Below are 17,682 nucleotides of genomic sequence, written 5' to 3'. Positions count from 1 at the left end.
TTTTGTGTGTGGCATGTCGTAAAGACTCACCCGGGCGCTGCCTCACCCAGAGCCAGATTCCAACTGGGGTCAGTGCGTTCTGCCTCCTGGAATTCCGCTGCAGTGTCCACTGGACGCTACGTTGGCTGGAACAGAGCTGGCATCCCCAGTGAGTGGAATTCCGCCTTGCTTTTCTCTTGCAGCCGGACCTGTGCATGTCAGGGCAAAGACCCCAACACCTGCGGTGCTTCTTTCTCCTTCGGCTGCTCCTGGAGCATGTATTTCAATGGATGCAAGTACGCCCGAAGCAAAACTCCCCGGAAGTTCCGACTGGTGGGGGACAATCCCAAAGAGGTCAGTGAGCCCCCTCTGCCTGCCTCCGTTAACTCAAGAAGGGAAGGTAGTGCTGGGGAAAGGTGCTAGAGAGAAAGCTCTTTATCAGAAGAGCCTGGCTTTACAGGTGAAAGGATACAAAAAGTAGTCCCAGTAAAGCATTTCTGAAATAGCATTTCTGTTAAACCCATAGGGTGAAATCCTGGCCCCAGTGAAATCAATGGCAAAATTCTCATTATCTTCGATGGAGCCAGGATTTCACCCCGGGGATCTCCAGAGTACGTGGTGATGCAACGTGCTATAAAGCTTTCACAGCCACTCAGCTGGGATGACCCAAACCAGGTCATATAGTTACCTACACAGGGAGAAGTTATCTGATGCTCGAGGGCTCTTTAATCTAGGAAGCAAAGTCAGAACAAGATCCAGTAGCTGGAAGCTGAAGTCAGCAAAATTCATACTAAATATAGATGCGTATTTTTGACAGCGAAGGGAATTGGCCAGTGGGACAGACCCCAAGAGATGTGGTGGGTTCCCCATCACTTGGAGCCTGTTGGGTGTCGCTTTCTGTAAGGGACATTCTGGCTCAGCCACAAGTGCTGGGATTGGTGCAGGAATCCCTGGGTGAGGTTCTCTGGCCTGTGCTAGGCAGGAGACCAGACTAGGTGAGCACAATGGTCCCTTCTGGCCTAAAGACCCGCCGCCTGCCTAGCTCACACATGAATTCTCCTCTTGCGAGCTATCTCCCCCTTGTGTTGATGCAAACTCACCTTGCCCCGGTGCGTTCCCCACCCAGACCGTGATCTGGATGAGACGCTGGAGAATAAACACTCCCTCTTTATTCCCTTTCCCAGGAAGAAGTGCTCAGAAGCAGCTTCCAGGACTTGGCTACTGAAGTCGCTCCACTTTATAGGAGGCTTGCGCCACAGGCCTATCAAAATCAGGTACCAAAGAAAACCGTTCTTCCTCTCGCCTTTGGTATTAGCATTACAGACTCTTAGTTTAGGGCTACTTGGTGTCTGCTTGGATGAAGATCCCACCAGCATAACTGCCCTGATATGGCCACAGTCCCAGCTGGAGCTAACTCTAGGAGAGGTGGGAGAGGGTGTGAAGGAGCTGTCCTGTCATAGACTGACACAGCACTGGGCCTTTGAATTTCCCCCAGCAATTCTCTAGCAGCGCAGAGCTAATTTTGCCTGGTGCAAACCCATGGAGGTTGGGGCTGGAAATGTAGGTGCATGTCCCTGGTGATACAGCCCAGAGCGGCATCCCTGTGACATATTGCACGGACACAGCCCTGGGTGGGTGACGTGCCAGCAGAGTGAAGACTTCAGTGCTGCTTGATATTTGCTTTTTTCCTTGATTATTTGAAGCGACTCCAGTGCTGGCAGAAGGTGCTAGGCTGACAGCCCCAAACTCCTGTGTTTTTCCACAGGGTGGGCTTCCCCTGGAGGAGACCCCCCTCATCTCTGGCTGTCTCCAGCATCCGTTCAGTCCTTAGGCTGCCAAAAAGGGCACCACGGGTGGTGAGGTTTTATTATGCCAGCGTGGAAGAAAGGGTCAGTCCTGCAAGTCCTGCTGTGCATCCACCTCCTCCGTTGAAATCAGAGGGCACTGAAGGAGCTCAGCACCTGGCAGGCCAAAGACCACACCCTGAGGCTGGCCATTGTGGATTGTTATAAAGTGATAGCATCTGGCCAGACGTTCGAGCTTTAAATGCCTTTGGGGTGCACTTAGATTGCACTCTGCCCCTGCGATTGCACCACTCAGCCCCATCGGGACTGACGCAGGCTGGGGATTTTAGTGGCAGAAGCCAGGAAGCAGGATGCTCGGATCACGAGCAACACGGGTTCTGTTTCCAAGGAGGACGTTTGGCAGCAGCTTGGAGAAAACACACCCAAGGGTGGGTGTCCACAACAAGGCCGGGGAAGCATATATAGCCTGGGCTCAGCTGAGGCTCTAAGGCATAGAAGAGAAGGGTTGCTGCTTGGGGGTGATGACTGGAGAGATGCCCAGGGCAGGTGTTACGTCCATGCAGGAGCAGGCTCACCCCTCTGGCTTTGGATTTATGCTGGTGGCATTGAGGTCAGAGTCTGGTATCTGGGACACAGCCAGCCACGTGATCCCTGCCTACCCTCCTTCGCCCATCGCACAGCCGATCTGGAGGCAGTCACGACTGAGCCCTTTGTGTGTTTTATTTCAAGTAAAATACAGTGTGTTTGTATCTTTCCCCTCGCTCCCTCCATGATGTACCAGGGTCCCACATTTCTCTCAATGGGCTTTTTTGTGATAATAGCCCTTAAGCATTCACCTACTTAAAAATGCACACATGCTTAAGGTTTAATTCTCATTCACACCAAAGCTTCTTTGCACTGCTCTGGCCTTACAGGGTCTGCCTACACTGCACTGAAAACCCGGGTCTGTGGGACCCGCTTGTGGACTTGGTGTTTCCAAGCCTGTGCTGGAGCAGCCACACTGCATTGTAACCCTGGGCTTGCAATCGCTGCACCCACGCCGTGCACAGCTGTGCTCACCTGTCCATACTGTGCCATGCAGCCCTTCTGACTCGCGTCTGCAGCTGAAGCTGTGTCCACATTGCAGAACAACGGGGCTTGAACCCGAGTCTTGGCAGGATTCGGGCTCTGACCCACCTCCCTGGCGGGGTCCTGAGTGCCTGCTGGCCGAATCAGGCTGATTTGTGGGTGGATGGAAGGAGGGCTTGGGCTCAAACCTGAATCAGAGCCTAGACTCAGCATGCAATGTAGATGATCCCACTAGAGTACAGCCAGAGCAGTACGAAAGGGCCTCAGTCTAGCTGTGAATTGGGCCCCTAAGTGTTTTGCTGGGCTGAGGCCTACATCAGCTCTCAGCCTGTGGGCTGCTAGTGCCAATGGACGCTCCAGCAGTTGTCTGGAGTGTCACAAGTCTCTTCCCAGGCCCCTGATTCCGGCCCATTCCTGAGGTAGCTTTGCTCAGTAACAGGTACCTCCGATACGGGCAGGCTTCCATGTGGCAGCGGAGTAACAGGAGCCGTCTCGTTTCCCTTGGGCTAGGTTACAAACGAGGATATCGCAATAGACTGCCGGCTTGGTCTGAAAGAAGGAAGGCCGTTCTCTGGGGTGACCGCGTGTATGGACTTCTGTGCGCATGCTCACAAGGATCAGCATAACCTCTACAACGGATGCACGGTGGTAAGGAGGCGTTTTCATTCTCGGCTTAGGGAAAGACGGAGGGGAGAGCACCCTTCTCTTGCAAGGTCATCTCGGTGTTGGGTGAAAGGTGTCTGGTCTGTAGGATGGATGCAGTGTGACAGCATCCCTCCCTACCATCCCACCTCTGCTCTGCAAGGACCACCTTGAAGTCGGGGTTTGGTCTCCATGGTGCACTCAGATATTTCCAGTAGCGCTGCTAAGGAATAATCAAGGGAGGCAGTGTGGCTTAGTGGAAAGATCACTGGGTTGGCGCTCAGGAGACCTGGGTTCTAGTCCCAGCCCTGCCGCTGGGCAACCTTTGGCAAGTCACTTCTTCTCTGTGCCAATGGGGATGGTGAGGCTGACCTTCTTTGTCAAGTGCTTTTGAGAGCCACTGATGAAAAGCCAAGAGAAAGTAAGAGCCAGGTGGTGGTGTTAGTGAGTGCCAGTTACACTAGGCTGGTTGTGTGTGTGAGTGAGAGATGCAGGTGAACTGAGAGCCCCTAACTGTCCCTCAGACAGAAACATTTGATCCCTCTGAACTGGTTTGGGATCCAGCAGCTGGGGACAAAGGCAGGCTGTGGATAAGGCTGAGGTTTTAGGACTGCTTTCACTCACCTAGCAAGGGGCCACGGGCTAGATCTTTAGCTGGTAGAAATTGGTGTCGCTCCACTGAAGTCCCCAGAGCTGTGTTGATTTGCATCAGCTGAGGGTCTGGCCCCACGTCTCAAACTCCAGGCATGTTCTGAAGCAGGTCTCCGTGTGCCAGCTGCTCCTTGCAGTGGGGGAGGTGATAAAGGTGACTCACCTTTGCTGCACCCCTCTTGAGTTGCCTCGAGCACATGCCGAAGGCTTTGAAGACTGAAAGTGCTGCCATCTGCTAACCTACAATATTTGTATTTCCCCCCCCCCCGCTTTTTTTCAGAGAGCCTGATTTCAATAGCGGCGCCTTTGAGTTTTGATTTAATTAGAAATTCGCTTTCTAGGGAAGGAATTATCTCTACCTATCAAGGGTTCTGTGATCCACAGCTGAAAGATCTGAGAGGCTACATACTTAATTATGACACCCTTCCCCCCCGCACCCCAACACACATATTGAGTACAGTACCCAGTTATTGCAAGCCAAAATATCAGCTTTCACTCAAATCTCTCTGTGTAATTGCCTGAGAAAGCAGAAGGGACATCAAAGCCTTCCGATTAATGAATTAATCTCTGTACAGTGCTGTGAAAACGCCAGGGCTAGATAAAGGACAAGTGCTAATTACTGTTATTAATTTGCCGTCATCACCAGCAGCAGCACCAAAATACGTGGGATACTCCTGAGCTCACGCCTGACAAATCTGGCAGAATTTTCTGGGAGGCAGTGTCATGGAGTGGTTGGAGCGAGGTTTCTGGGAGGGCTCACTCCTGGGTGCTCTGACGCACTGTGGGTGATAGTCATGCCTGTACAGAGGGCCCGCACAGTTGAGCTAGGGTTTTGGATTGCGTAAGGATCATTTTCATCCTGCATGAGCTCAGAAAGCCACTGTGCTACATTTTGCCAGGGGGTGATAAGTACTTCCCTACCAGTTCCCGGGGGGAGGGGGGAGAACGTGAGCCTAATTTCAATAATGTGTGTAAACACCTAAAGTGAAGGGGACCTGTCGGAATGTAAGGTGTTTTTATTTCAGTATAGAAAGGCTCTAGGTGGGGGAAGCAGCGGCCATAATTTCCCTGGACAGGAGCAAATTGTTTGCACAAATAAGTCACTGAGGCTACGTGAAAGCAGGTGAGGATACTAGATCTGCCATATTATCCATGTAAATCCTCCCTGCCGTTTCAGTGGGTATGTAGTATTCTTCGCAGCATGTCTATTGTTGCAGTGGTGCTGTGCGCTGTTAAACAGCGGCCTTGCTTCGTCCTAGAGGTGGCCGCATTTCAGTGGCGGGCAGAGTGATTCTTTTTTACATATGGATTGTAAAGTGTCTTGGATACTTTGCAATGAGAGGTGCCGTTCATCATGGGTCTGAATTATCACCACTGTAGCCCCAATTCAGGAAAGCACTTAAGCCCGTGCTTAATTTTAACTGTGTATTTCTGTCCCACAGTCGTCAGCTTCCGCATGTATTTTAAGTGCCCTTCCTGAATAGAGATGCTTTCAGGGCGTATGATGTTAATGGTTTGAATGGGGCTTTCAGCTTCCTGGCCATTGGCTAATTGGTGCCTCTCCCCTGTCCACCCCAGGTGTGTACCTTAACGAAGGAGGACAATCGGAGCATTGGGAAGATTCCTGAGGATGAGCAGCTGCACGTCCTTCCGCTGTATAAAATGTCAACCACGGATGAGTTTGGCAGTGAGGAGAATCAGAACGCAAAGATGGGCAGCGGGGCCATTCAGGTGCTCACCTCCTTCCCGAGGGAGGTCAGGAAGCTGCCTGAGCCTGCCAAGTCTTGCAGGCAAAGGCAGCTAGAAGCCAAAAAGGCAGCCGCTGAGAAGAAGAAAATGCAGAAAGAGAAGCTAATCACCCCTGAGAAAATAAAGCAGGAAGCACTAGAAATCCCGACACTCCAGCAAAATACAGGTAATGGGGGCAGGGCTCTGGGTTTGCTGTTTCTCAGGTGTCTTGCACAGTTTTGTTGCCCTCGGATATGAATTCATCAGGATGCTTTATAGCAGGGATCCTTTGTGGTGCCTCTTTTATTAGCTCACCAGTTCCCTCGATAGCACAGATCCTTTGTGTGGCATGTTTTGCGTTGCACTAATGCGGCAGCTCACCGGTACACTTCATGGCACCAGAGGCTTTGTGGTACCCTGTGGTATTAGCTCATTGGTTTGCTTTAGAGCACGGATCCTTCGTTCTGGTGCACTAGTGCAATAGCTCACAGTGAGATTCAGACCACAAACCTGGCGGTAGCTCAGGCATATCCAGGCCCCTTTCTAGCTTTTTCATGCGATGCTGGTGGGGGGGCTTTTTTATTTGGGTCTTCTGTGTACCAGGACAGCTGCGCTTTGCTGCAAGGCATGCAGCGTACAGAATGTTATAGGCACGTGACTAACAATCAGACACAGCCAAGGCCTGCCCTCTAAGCAGCCTTTGGACGACATAGCTCTTCTATGTAAGTCTTGTTGTACATACCGCTAGTTTAGAAACCAGCATTCTTTTGACATCTCCAATCACATAATAAGTGGCGTGTGACCCTCGGTGAAGCTTTGGCAGTGATTAGTTCTGGGGAGAAGATCCTCAGCTGGTGTAGATCAGTAGATTTCCATGAACTCCAGTGGGGCTCTGCCGATTTACACCAGCCGAAGCTCTGCCCCATGACTTAACCTTTGGCTTACCAAGGAGACTCCCCTAGGCTGTATGGCCAGTCACCATTGTGCTTTGTGTTTTGCCCCCAGGTATGGCGTTGAAAAATGGACTCCCCCAGCACTCAGTCAAACCTTCCATCAAAGTTGAACCTCAGAACCATTACAACACTTTCAAATACAACGGCAATGCAGTGGTGGAAAGCTACTCCGTGCTGGGGAGCTGCCGCCCCTCAGACCCATACAGCATGAACAGTGTTTACTCTTACCATTCCTACTATGCACAGCCTAATCTGCCTTCCATGAATGGGTTTCATTCAAAGTTCACTTTTCCCTCCTTTGGATATTACGGATTCTCCAGCAACCACATGTTCCCCTCACAGTTTCTGAATTATGGTGCCACTGAGCCGAGGAGCGGGGATTGGGTAAGTAGCAGCTATGAGAAGAAACCCGACCTCCAAGCGTTGCAAGATAACCTTAACCACACTTACAGGAATTCAGAGTTCTCAGAGCAACTCTCACACTCTGTACGAAACAAAAACCACCACCAGCGGACCTATGAGAGAGCCAACAGGCATGCCAGCCAGAAGCCTATGGCCATGTCCCATAGGACTAACTCGGTCCCAATGGAAACCCCACCGTTTGCACAAAACACAAACTGTTTCAGCAATCGAGCAATCAAACAAGAGCCCGTAGACGCCTTGTCACACATCGAGTCCATTCAAAGGGCTGCCATGAATGTACAAAACTCGAGTCTCAACCTGTCCGCTGTGCCCGTGTCATCTCAGAATGGCGAGCAGGAACACCAGTGGAGCCCCTACAAAGTCAACAGGAATGTGTCTCCTTCTGACAGGACTAGTAATGCAGAGCGTTCTTGGAATATGTTTACGCCCAACGACAATACCAACTTACCCAACACAAGCATGCAAGATAAACTGAATTCCTTCAATGGACACTCAAACGCTACCCGGTTACCCCAGTCTCACCTCCAGGAGAAACAATGGAACGTATTTCCTGGAGACGGGCAGGCAACGCAGCATAGTTCTAGCCTGCTTGGGAAATCATGGAGCCCTTGCAAACTCAGCGAAAGCCCTTCGGTCTTGCCTAGTTCTGCAAATTCGACCCTGCAGGAAAAACCCTGGAACCTCAGCCAGCTGAACTTCAGTTCCACCCTCAAGGGGAACCCTGGGTTTCAAGACGAGCTGTGGAACTCGGTCAAGGTGGACGAGAGGAGGACTCCAACACCTAGCTCGGGGCTGCATGAGAAGCCATGGGATTCCTTTGGCTCATCGGCCGCCATGGGGTCAAGTGTGTGTAGCGAGAAGCCATTCGGCACCTTGAAAGCTGATGGTAACGCGTTCTTGCCCAGTATCCATCATCAGGAGAAACTATGGGACCCCTTCAGCTTGGATGACAGCATGGAAGAACTGCCCGATAAGACCCTCAAGGAGGAGGAGGAGGAAGATGAGGAGGAGGAAGAGGAGTGGTCAGACAGCGAACACAATTTCCTGGATGAAAACATAGGCGGGGTGGCGGTGGCCCCAGCCCACGGCTCCATCCTGATCGAATGTGCCAGGCGGGAGCTGCACGCCACAACCCCGCTCAAGAAACCCAACCGGTGCCACCCCACCCGCATCTCACTGGTGTTTTACCAACACAAGAACTTGAACCAGCCCAATCACGGCCTCGCCCTTTGGGAAGCCAAGATGAAGCAGCTGGCTGAGAGGGCGAGAGCGAGGCAGGAAGAGGCAGCCAGGCTCGGGCTCCAGCAGGACACCAAGCCATTCAGCAAAAAGCGCAAGTGGGGAGGCGCCGTGGCCCCCGAACCCCAACACAAAGAAAAGAAAGATTCTGTCCCAACACGGCAAGCAGTGGCTATTCCAACAAACTCTGCTATCACTGTGTCCTCATATGCCTATACCAAGGTAACTGGACCATACAGTCGCTGGATATGAGATTAATACAGCTAATATGGCCATCTTACCTCAACGTCTGCAACACTGGACCACAGTGTTGCTTTGTGGTGCTTTCTCCTAATGCATGTAGGGGGGAAAAATCTACTCAAGTGCAAACCTTCTAAAATCTGCACTTTGAGAGGAGTTAAAAACAAACAAACACTTATTGCTGTTAACATTTTTCAGTAATCTAATATTTATATCTCTGCATTTTTTTAATCTATCCTTGTACATCACAAGAATGGAAAAGAAAAATTTATAGTGTCCTTTCACAAAGGAGAGGTTTTTAATTCCATTTAAAATATGTATTTATTGGATTTTTTTTTATTATTACAACAATGAAGCAGATCTTAAAAAAAAAAACACACCAAACCAGCTTGAAAAAAAAAAAAATCTGTACAGCTCACTCATGTTAACGCTGGTAGGGAATTTCAGCTTGGAAACCATCTGGAAACGTGTGCTTTAAAGTCAATCGAAAATGGTCTGAACATCCGGTTTTTCAAATGAACTAAAGTGCATATTTTGCAGCTTGACTGATTGTTTCTTATAGATACAGTAACCCTCTGGGGCTGGGAAATATACAGAGAATTATGTGGAAACCAGTTGCAGATAGAGTAATGGATTCCCACTTCTAGGCAGATGCCGGGGTTTTGAAGATGCTTTGTTTAACAGAGGTGTTTTCTCCTAACAGCTCCTGTTTATCGGTAAAGGGTTTGATTTGCCTCCTACTTGCCTCAGGAATAAATCCATTGAAATTGATGGAGTTATACCAGTGGAAAACCAGAGCCTGTGTAAACAGGCAGCAGAAGTCCCTAAGTCTGACTTAAGTGGTGCTATGCCTCATCCTGGCCCCTCTGCAAAGGTGTAAATTCCTAAGTGGGAGGACAGTCAGGTCTGATGGCTTTAAAATGCTGTGAGTTCAGAATGTGAGCTAACACCAGACACTTTAGATGAATACATTATAAACCAGGTTGAAAGCAAGACCAAATTATCCAGGATGATTTGTCTTCATGCTGAATAGTTTATCAGCTATTTTGATATTCTCACCAAACTCACATTGTTATGTACTCAGCTACAAGGTGACAGCAGAGAGGACAGTAGGTTTCTTATACAAGAGACATAAGCCTGGGACATCCAGACTACTTTCTGTGCTATTTTTGTACCGATCATATACTGCCACCTTATAGCAGTAAAAAAAAAAAAAAATCTGGTGGGGGGAAGAGGGGGGGTTACTGTATCTTCAAGAACCCAACAAAAACTGTGACTAGTAAGTGTTGCTCTATGTACTCACTGTAGCTAAGTTTGGTGCTTTCAGTCTCAAGGGGACGTTCTCTGTTTGATCAGCTCTGGGAGGAGTGAATACCGAAAATGACTTGCAAGCCGCCTTCTGCATTTTCCAACGGTGCATGCTTCCGTACTGTAAAAACTCCCCTGTGACAAGTCAACGTTTTCAAACACAAAAATGAAATTGACGACCGTTTTCTGCAAGCTAGTTATTTTCCCGGTGCCATTTTTTTATAACGACGATGATGATTACAGCAAAACTAAGTGGTGCTTATTAACAATCTGAATCATGACTTCTTTTCCCCCTCTACAAAACTGTTGGGAACGATTGATTCAAATAACTTGCTAAATAGGAGCGACGGGTGGGAGGAAATTCTCTGAAGCTAGAGAGCCGCTCTCCGTGGGAGGGCTGGATTTCTGTGATGTTAGCAGAAATTATATGGAGCGATCCCCCCAAAAAATGTAGGGAGAAATTCACCCGTGTGCAGACGTCTTGCACAATTTCTGTGCACAACTTAAGCCCTATCTGAGTCCTCACTGCTTAGGTCTCGCCTGGTGTAAAAAGACCATTGATTTCACTAGAGTTACAATCATTTACCCCAGCTGAGGATCTGGCCCTGAGGGTTTAAATGGTATTTAAGTGATGCCTGGGCCCTTGAGCATGTTCTCTACAGGGGTGAATTTCTTCCTTCGTGGAAACTGAGCCCTGAGATAAATGATAAAGTACTTAATGGATAACAGGTGCTATCCTGCTCCCGTTGAAATCACTGGCAAAATTCCCATTGACTTCAGCGGGAGTCAGAGTAAGTCCATTGCCTGCTGTTCCTACAGGACATTCTGTGGGAAATTCTAAACGTAGAAGCCTGGTTCTTTGGCTGAGTGGTCCCATTACTTCTCGGGGGCGGGGGGGCTGCTCCCCTGCATAAGATTCTGAAAGATCAGGCCTGGTAGACATTTAAAACTGGATAACAATACTCAGTCATAATTCTGCACTTTCAGGTGCCTTTTGGAGAGTCAGAGAGAGAGAGCTGAGAACTTAACCGTACATAACGTTTTGTTTACTGTAAACCTTGTTCCTCGTGCACTGGCACAGAAAATCACAGGATCGCTGTAAAACATCCTGAACGTTCGTGTGGTCTGATTTTAAACTGTAAATAGGGAAAGATTTTTTTAAAAGCACTTTCACCTAGATTTAAAAACAAAACAAAAAACAAAAAAAACCCCAACAACTTGAAAGCAGTATGTTTTAAACAGATTATTGTGGGAGAACTGTAAATAGTGGCAAAATATTTAACATGCTTTGTCCGTCCTTCATAATTTTTTTTTCTGTATTCTGTATAGTTGCATATATTTGACAAGGAAAATCAACGAGCTATTATTGCTTTGTTATAAATACCCAAGATCATATCAAGGCTGTAGAATTATTTCAAGTCAGATTTATAGGAAACCCTCTGAACTTCACAGTATAACAAACTAAAGCACTCAAGGGGGTAGATCCTCAGCTGGTGTAGATCGGCCACTGTCTTCAGTGGAACTACGCCAGCTGTGTCTCTGGCCCTCAGTCTTTATGGTCCTGTCGTGCACTATTGAAGGCAATGGGAGTTTTGCCATTGACTCCGATGGTTGCAGGATCAGGCCCTTAGTGAGCATGCTAATTTTCTAGCTTTGAGGAAAAGTTGGACCTGAACTTCTGAAAAAAAAAAAAAAGGCTTCTTTTTGTTGTGGTGGTTTTGATTTCTTTCCAGCATCTGTACTTTTCACCCGGGTCTCATTCGACTTCCATATTTTAGGTTGTTGCATGGGTGCCTTGAAAGCTTCTTTTAGATGACTTTGGAGAGTGAGAAATTGTAATATTTGGGTTGGGGGGGAAGGGGAATGCATTTTAAGAATGTGACAGTCCATCTCACCTGTCAGAGTCACACTTCTTTGTAGGTTTCTGTTTAGGAATTTTTAGACTGATCTGATTGTGATATATTATAACATTTGTGAATATACTCATGTTCAATGTATGTCCGGTCATATCCTATTGGTAATAGCGGTGATATTATTGGATGGAGGGGGAGAAAATGACAGAACGGCCAAACCCTGCTTGCCTCACTCACGCAGATAATCCTTGAGGGCCAGATTCTGATCTCAGTGACCCCATTGTAAACCCAGAGTCATTTCACTGCAGTTGGTAGAATTACACTGCCATAACTGAGATCAGAGTCTTGACCCTTAGTTTTGGCCCTTTAAGACTCTCCACTCGCTCCATCATGCCAGTTTTACACCCGCATAACGGGGCACATAGTCAGGGTCATGACCTCATATTCTGATATTATCTATGTTGGTATAAATCTGGAGTGGAATTACACCAGAGTAAATGCGGTCAGAATCTGGCCTATCGTTTTCCCAAACAGCTTTAAAATAGATCGTTTTGGTTTAAAAAAATAAGGCTGTCCCAAGGCAAAGCAAAGCAAACCTCCCAATTCCAGCCAGCACAGCTAAAGTGGTGTTTTAATTGCTAATGAATACTGTTGCAGTCTCACATTGTTTTACACTACATATATAACCTACCTCAAATCTCAGTCATTAAAAATTAGCATGCTTCAGACTTCTATTACAAATATAAAACTATGCACAGCTATTAACCCCTTGCTGCTGAAAGTCTGTTTAAAATATTTTTCTTTATTTTCTATTGGCACTATCATTTGTATCTAATGTCATGGCAATCACAGTTGTTTTTAACCATGAAAAAGCCACTGTGATTCAAAGCATTAAAAGAATCCCATAGCATGAGGCAGAAATTGACCCTATATCCAGCTGTATTCTTAGGATGGCCACAAAAGATTAAGACAGTGGAGCCATGCCAGTATACACCTGCTGAGGATCCGGCCCTAGGAGTCTGTTCTCTCTCATAACTGAAGGGTACACTGGATTCTGCTCTCGTTACACCAGAGTAAATTTGAAGCCACTTGAAGACATAGGCTTGATTTTGGCTCTAATTGCGCCTGAGCAATTCCACTGATCCTCAGCTGTTGTAAAGCAGCCTAGCTCCACTGATGACAATAGAGCTGTGCTGATTTACACCAGGCCAGGCGGCTTCAGTGGAATTACTTCTGGTGTCCACTGGGAAGTGAGGTGAGGATCCAGGCCCGCTGATTCCACTGTTGTAACTGGGTGACAGCCAGCCATGTGCAGAGAAACAGCCAAAGGCCGACGCACCACTTCAGCTCATGTTGGCTTTAAGTGGAATCTAAGCGGTGCAGAAGCGTTCTGCGCAAGGGTGAATTTTACCCACTCAGAACAGAATCCAGCCCAGCGTCCCACCACGTTGATTTGTCTTTAATGTCATAACACAGGCGAAACGACAAGATCAGAATAGTGCGAGGAGATTTTTATTTACTTTTGGTGTAATGATTTGCAGCAGGTATAACCAACAAATGGTGCTAGGACAACAAACAAGTCTATAACCCTGGGGAAATCTTGACAAAAGGGCCTGCTCCTGCTCCCATTAAAGTCATCAGCAAAGCTTCCATCAACTTCCATGGGAAGAGGGTTTGAGCCCAAAGAGGTTGTTTTAATGTTTTTCTTTTGGGACATCAGTCTCTTCATCTGTAATGCTTTGCCTTGTTACCCAGACACAGTGGAGTGGACTGAAGTCTCTCACTTTTGGCACTTATTTCTTGCTTCTGATAAAATCCAGGGCTCACAGCAAAAGGGAAATGAAGGGAATGGACAGGAACCAAATATTGGCCCTGATCCTGCATTCCCAGCCTCCCTCACCTATCACTGAGTTCAGATTTTGCAAGGAATCCAGGATTGCATTTGATGTACTGCTAAGTATTACTTATGCAGAGTGAAATTCACCCTTGTACAGAGGACCAGCATGAGTACACACCACTCAAATCCCATAGATCTGACATGGCACATAGGCCTTTTGCGGGCCCTCTGCACAAAGACAGATTTCACTCAGAGCGATTAGCAGACAGGTTGGGGGAGGAAGCTTCTTCCTGCTCCCGATGAGGTCAAAGGCAAAATCCTATGGGCCTAAAGTCTCATTGGGAAACCAGTTAGGACCATTCCTCATGTACCAAAACCGTACTGTGTCCTGTAATAAGGCATAGTAAAGAGAGAGAAAAAAGAATTCCCGAGGTGCCTCAACTTTTCCTTTTAATATTGGAGTATGCTTTGTGGGCTATATAAGGCATATTTTTATTAAATGAAATCTAATAAAACGGTGCTACGGTGTTTTAACAAATTGTATCGTGTTTTGCCTGATTCCATCTTGCTGAGGTGCTACTTCTGTGTATGTAAAACCAGAGAACCAAGAAAAAAAAAGTTAGCGGAGAATCAAGTTTCTTTTTCTTCAGTGATAGCTTTTAGCATCTCTGCTCTGGATCTAAATAGAGAGCCAGATTCTGAGCTAATTCATGCTGCTGTAAATCCAGCATAATTTTACTGGGATTACTCTGGATTTAGACTAGTGTGAGATCTGAATTTGCCTCGTAGGGCCAGATCCTCAGCTAGTGTGAATGAATGTAGCTCCATATGACTTACATGAAGCTGTGATGGTTTAGATCCGCTGAGAATCTGGTCCCTATAGTTGGTATTTGTTCAGCTAATTGAGGATTAATTCCTGCCAGCTCCTGGAAAAGTTCCGTAAATTGGAAAATGTGGCAGAATCAGAACCCAAGCAAATAACTGTAAATCATATGACGGTGGGTAAAAAATGAAAGTGGTTTTCTTCCTTGGCTTTCTTCTTGCAGGGAAAACAAATGCACTTCATGGTCTCAACTGCGCTCTTAGTTACACTTGTGCAATCTCACCGAAGATGCACAATGCAACGAGGGTAGAACTGGTGCCCTGAATTTATAGTTCTTATGCAAAAATAAAATTGGTGCAGAACTGAAGTTTTAGAGTTGTCCGAGCACAGAATGGAATTTTTTCCCCCCCATGAGTAGGTGGCAAATTCCATCTGTGTGAAAGGAGGAAAAGAAAGGAACCGTCTTTCTATGGACCCAGAGCAGTTATTCTAAAAGTTAATGTAATATTCTACTTCTTCAGCTCACTTTGTTTCAAAGCAAAAAGTAAGGATTTAGTCCTGTGGGGCCCTGATTCTGCTCTCCTTACTCACAAAAATCTCCTACTGGGCCAGATTCCGTTTGCAGTGATGCTGGTGTAAATCTGAAGAAATTCCATTTAAATCAATGCAGATGTTCCATGTTTTCACCAGTGTAACTGAGAACAAACTCTTCCTTTTGCATTCAGTTAGGGCCCGATCCAAAGTCCAGTGAAGTAAATGGGAAGCTTTTTGTTGACTTCAGTGGTCTTTGGACCAGGCCCTGACATGGCTGTCACATGACTGAAAGTCAAGTGACACTGATGTAAATGACAGCTGAATATAGCCCAGTGGGAGTTGTTTTTTTTTTGCAGGATAGACCGTATAGCTGCTTCTCTTAGGAATACCTGCTTCCACAGCTTAGTCGGACTTTTCTTTGTATCTCACTGTTTGTGGCTAGAAACATAAAGATTCCTCAAACGTATACAAATACTTTTACGTTTCCTTTTTTTCCCCCCGCTTGTGCTACTCTTTTTCTTTTGGGTTCACGTGATTTGATGTTATAAACTGTACAGATACCTGAGTTTTGTTGTGTAAGCTTGCTGTTGTCACGATACATAAGAAAAATACCTCAAAAATAGACTGTCGTGGCAATTTATGATTCAACTATAGATAATGGAATAAAGATAGGTAAAAATATTAAAAACTAGGGTATACATTTGGTTAATTTTACACTGTACTTGACATTTTAGAACTTTTTTGGCCTGTTTAGCTCTATTCTTAGGTGATTTCTCATTCATCTGACTCAATACCCTTGTTCATTTTGAATAGGACCTAATTCCATGTATAATCTCATTGATGTCTCGTCTGGTATAAATTGGCATCGTTTCACTGACTTCAGTGGAGATACACTGATTTACGTTAGCTGACGATCTGGCTCAATGACATTGCTTGTAAAATAAAGAGCTACCCACGAATGGTATCAAAAGTCCGGTCCTCAGTCGCACTGGGGTAAATCTGAGGTATTGTGCACTGGTTGAAATCAGTGGTGTTTATTCTGGATTTACACCAGTGTTGTTCAGAGCAGAGTTTGACTTGCATACCTTACTAGTCTTTTAAACAAAATTATAACAAACAACTATATTTACTTCTTTCTACATAGTCAGGGGAGAAAATACTCCTGGAAATATTAGGGCTTGATGCTTCCAATCCATTTATCCTGCAAAACTTCTGTGAGCTTACATGGGATTTTTGCTTGAGCAAGGATTGAAGGCGCTGGGCGTGTTAATCTGGGTGCGAGTTGAAGAGTACAGTCACGAGACATAATCTGGTGAGACTGGACAGTGACACTTAGTGCAAGATTCTCAGCTGGTGTTAATCACCATCACTCATGGCGCTTACACCTGAGGATCTGGCCCTGAGGGTCTGATTGTGGACAGTGCTGAGCACCCAAAACTGATCACAAAGTCTATTCTGATTAGTCCTTTGAATAACAACGGTCTCACTGGATTATATTTTGTAACTGTACTCGTCAGCTCATACATGGATTACTTTCCAGGTGCCAATGCTAAATCATATATCCGGTAGTAATGGGGACCACCTCTGCATTCTTAACGAAGACAAGTATCCCATTAAACTCAACGGGGCCTAGTGCTCATTTACATTACTGTCCCTTTACTCAGCCAAAGTGGTAAAATGGGCTTTAATGTAAATGAGAACCAGGCCCAATGGGAGCTTTGCCTTTATAAGGGATATGCAGGTTCAAGGCCTAGATTTTATGTCGCTCTTTTTGCCTAAGAATAGCAGAGCATACTGGCCTAATTCTTCTTCTGTTCCAATATCAGGGATCCTTTTTATAATTATTTTTATTCCCATCTTTTCCTCATTTTAGCATCCATTTTTCAGGGATTACTCACCGCTGGTCACACTTTGAAAACATTTTACTGTTAGCTGGTTTTCGACCTCCAAGTCTTTATTTTTAATACTTTTTTTTGTATGTAAAAAAACAAAAACCGATTAAGTGTAGGTGTGATGCTGTCTTTTTTTTTTTTTAAACAAAAAATGCATTTTTAATTTAAGAGAAATGAGGAAACAGGTTGGATTGTGACAGACTCATTCAGTTTAGTTAATTTTAAAGCCGTAACTTCTCGATGTATTTGATTTCTTGTCTCTTTGAATTCATATTTGGTGACAAGGCCTCCAGTGGTGGCATCCTTGTGAATCACACTTGAAGATTTCTTTGTTGACTTGTGACTGTGGCTACTTGAAATGAAGTTTTATCTGGGGTTGATTGACGAATGGTAGATTTTACAATGTCTCAAGGCAATAGGATTAATGTGTATTAAACTGTAGATATTATTAGTACAGTAAATTTATGCTGATAATTTTATTTTGTATAATTTCCCCCCTCTTTTTCATTTGTATTTTTTCCTTACACTTTTTTTTCTCCAGTGTTTCAGTAAATTTATTTTTTAGGATGCCTAAAAATTGCAAGTATGGATCCTTTTTTTATTTGTATTTTAAGTTACACACAACCAGCCGGTTTGTGAAATGTATTATTCCTGATATCTTTAAAATATTGTGGGTGTTTTAATAAATTTTATATTTATTTTTTGCA

At 45.9% G+C, this 17,682-nt stretch overlaps 1 protein-coding gene across 7 annotated transcripts in view; it reads left to right on the top strand.

The window, feature by feature from the left end:
• TET3 (tet methylcytosine dioxygenase 3) overlaps positions 1-17,682 on the top strand; it is a 161,426-nt gene extending 143,744 nt beyond the window's left edge. For all 7 annotated transcript variants that reach the window (XM_043536243.1, XM_037886135.2, XM_037886134.2 and 4 more), the window contains 5 exons: positions 183-333; positions 1,164-1,253; positions 3,363-3,500; positions 5,724-6,060; positions 6,879-17,682. In XM_043536243.1, coding sequence (XP_043392178.1) covers positions 183-333; positions 1,164-1,253; positions 3,363-3,500; positions 5,724-6,060; positions 6,879-8,740 — 2,578 coding nt within the window. In that variant the 3' untranslated portion in view covers positions 8,741-17,682. The remainder of the gene's footprint in view (positions 1-182; positions 334-1,163; positions 1,254-3,362; positions 3,501-5,723; positions 6,061-6,878) is intronic.

Source organism: Chelonia mydas, chromosome 26 (assembly GCF_015237465.2).
Source record: "Chelonia mydas isolate rCheMyd1 chromosome 26, rCheMyd1.pri.v2, whole genome shotgun sequence".
Lineage (NCBI taxonomy): Eukaryota > Metazoa > Chordata > Testudines > Cheloniidae > Chelonia > Chelonia mydas.
The sequence above is the reverse complement of the archived record's forward strand: the minus strand, read 5'-3'. Positions and strand labels throughout refer to the sequence as shown.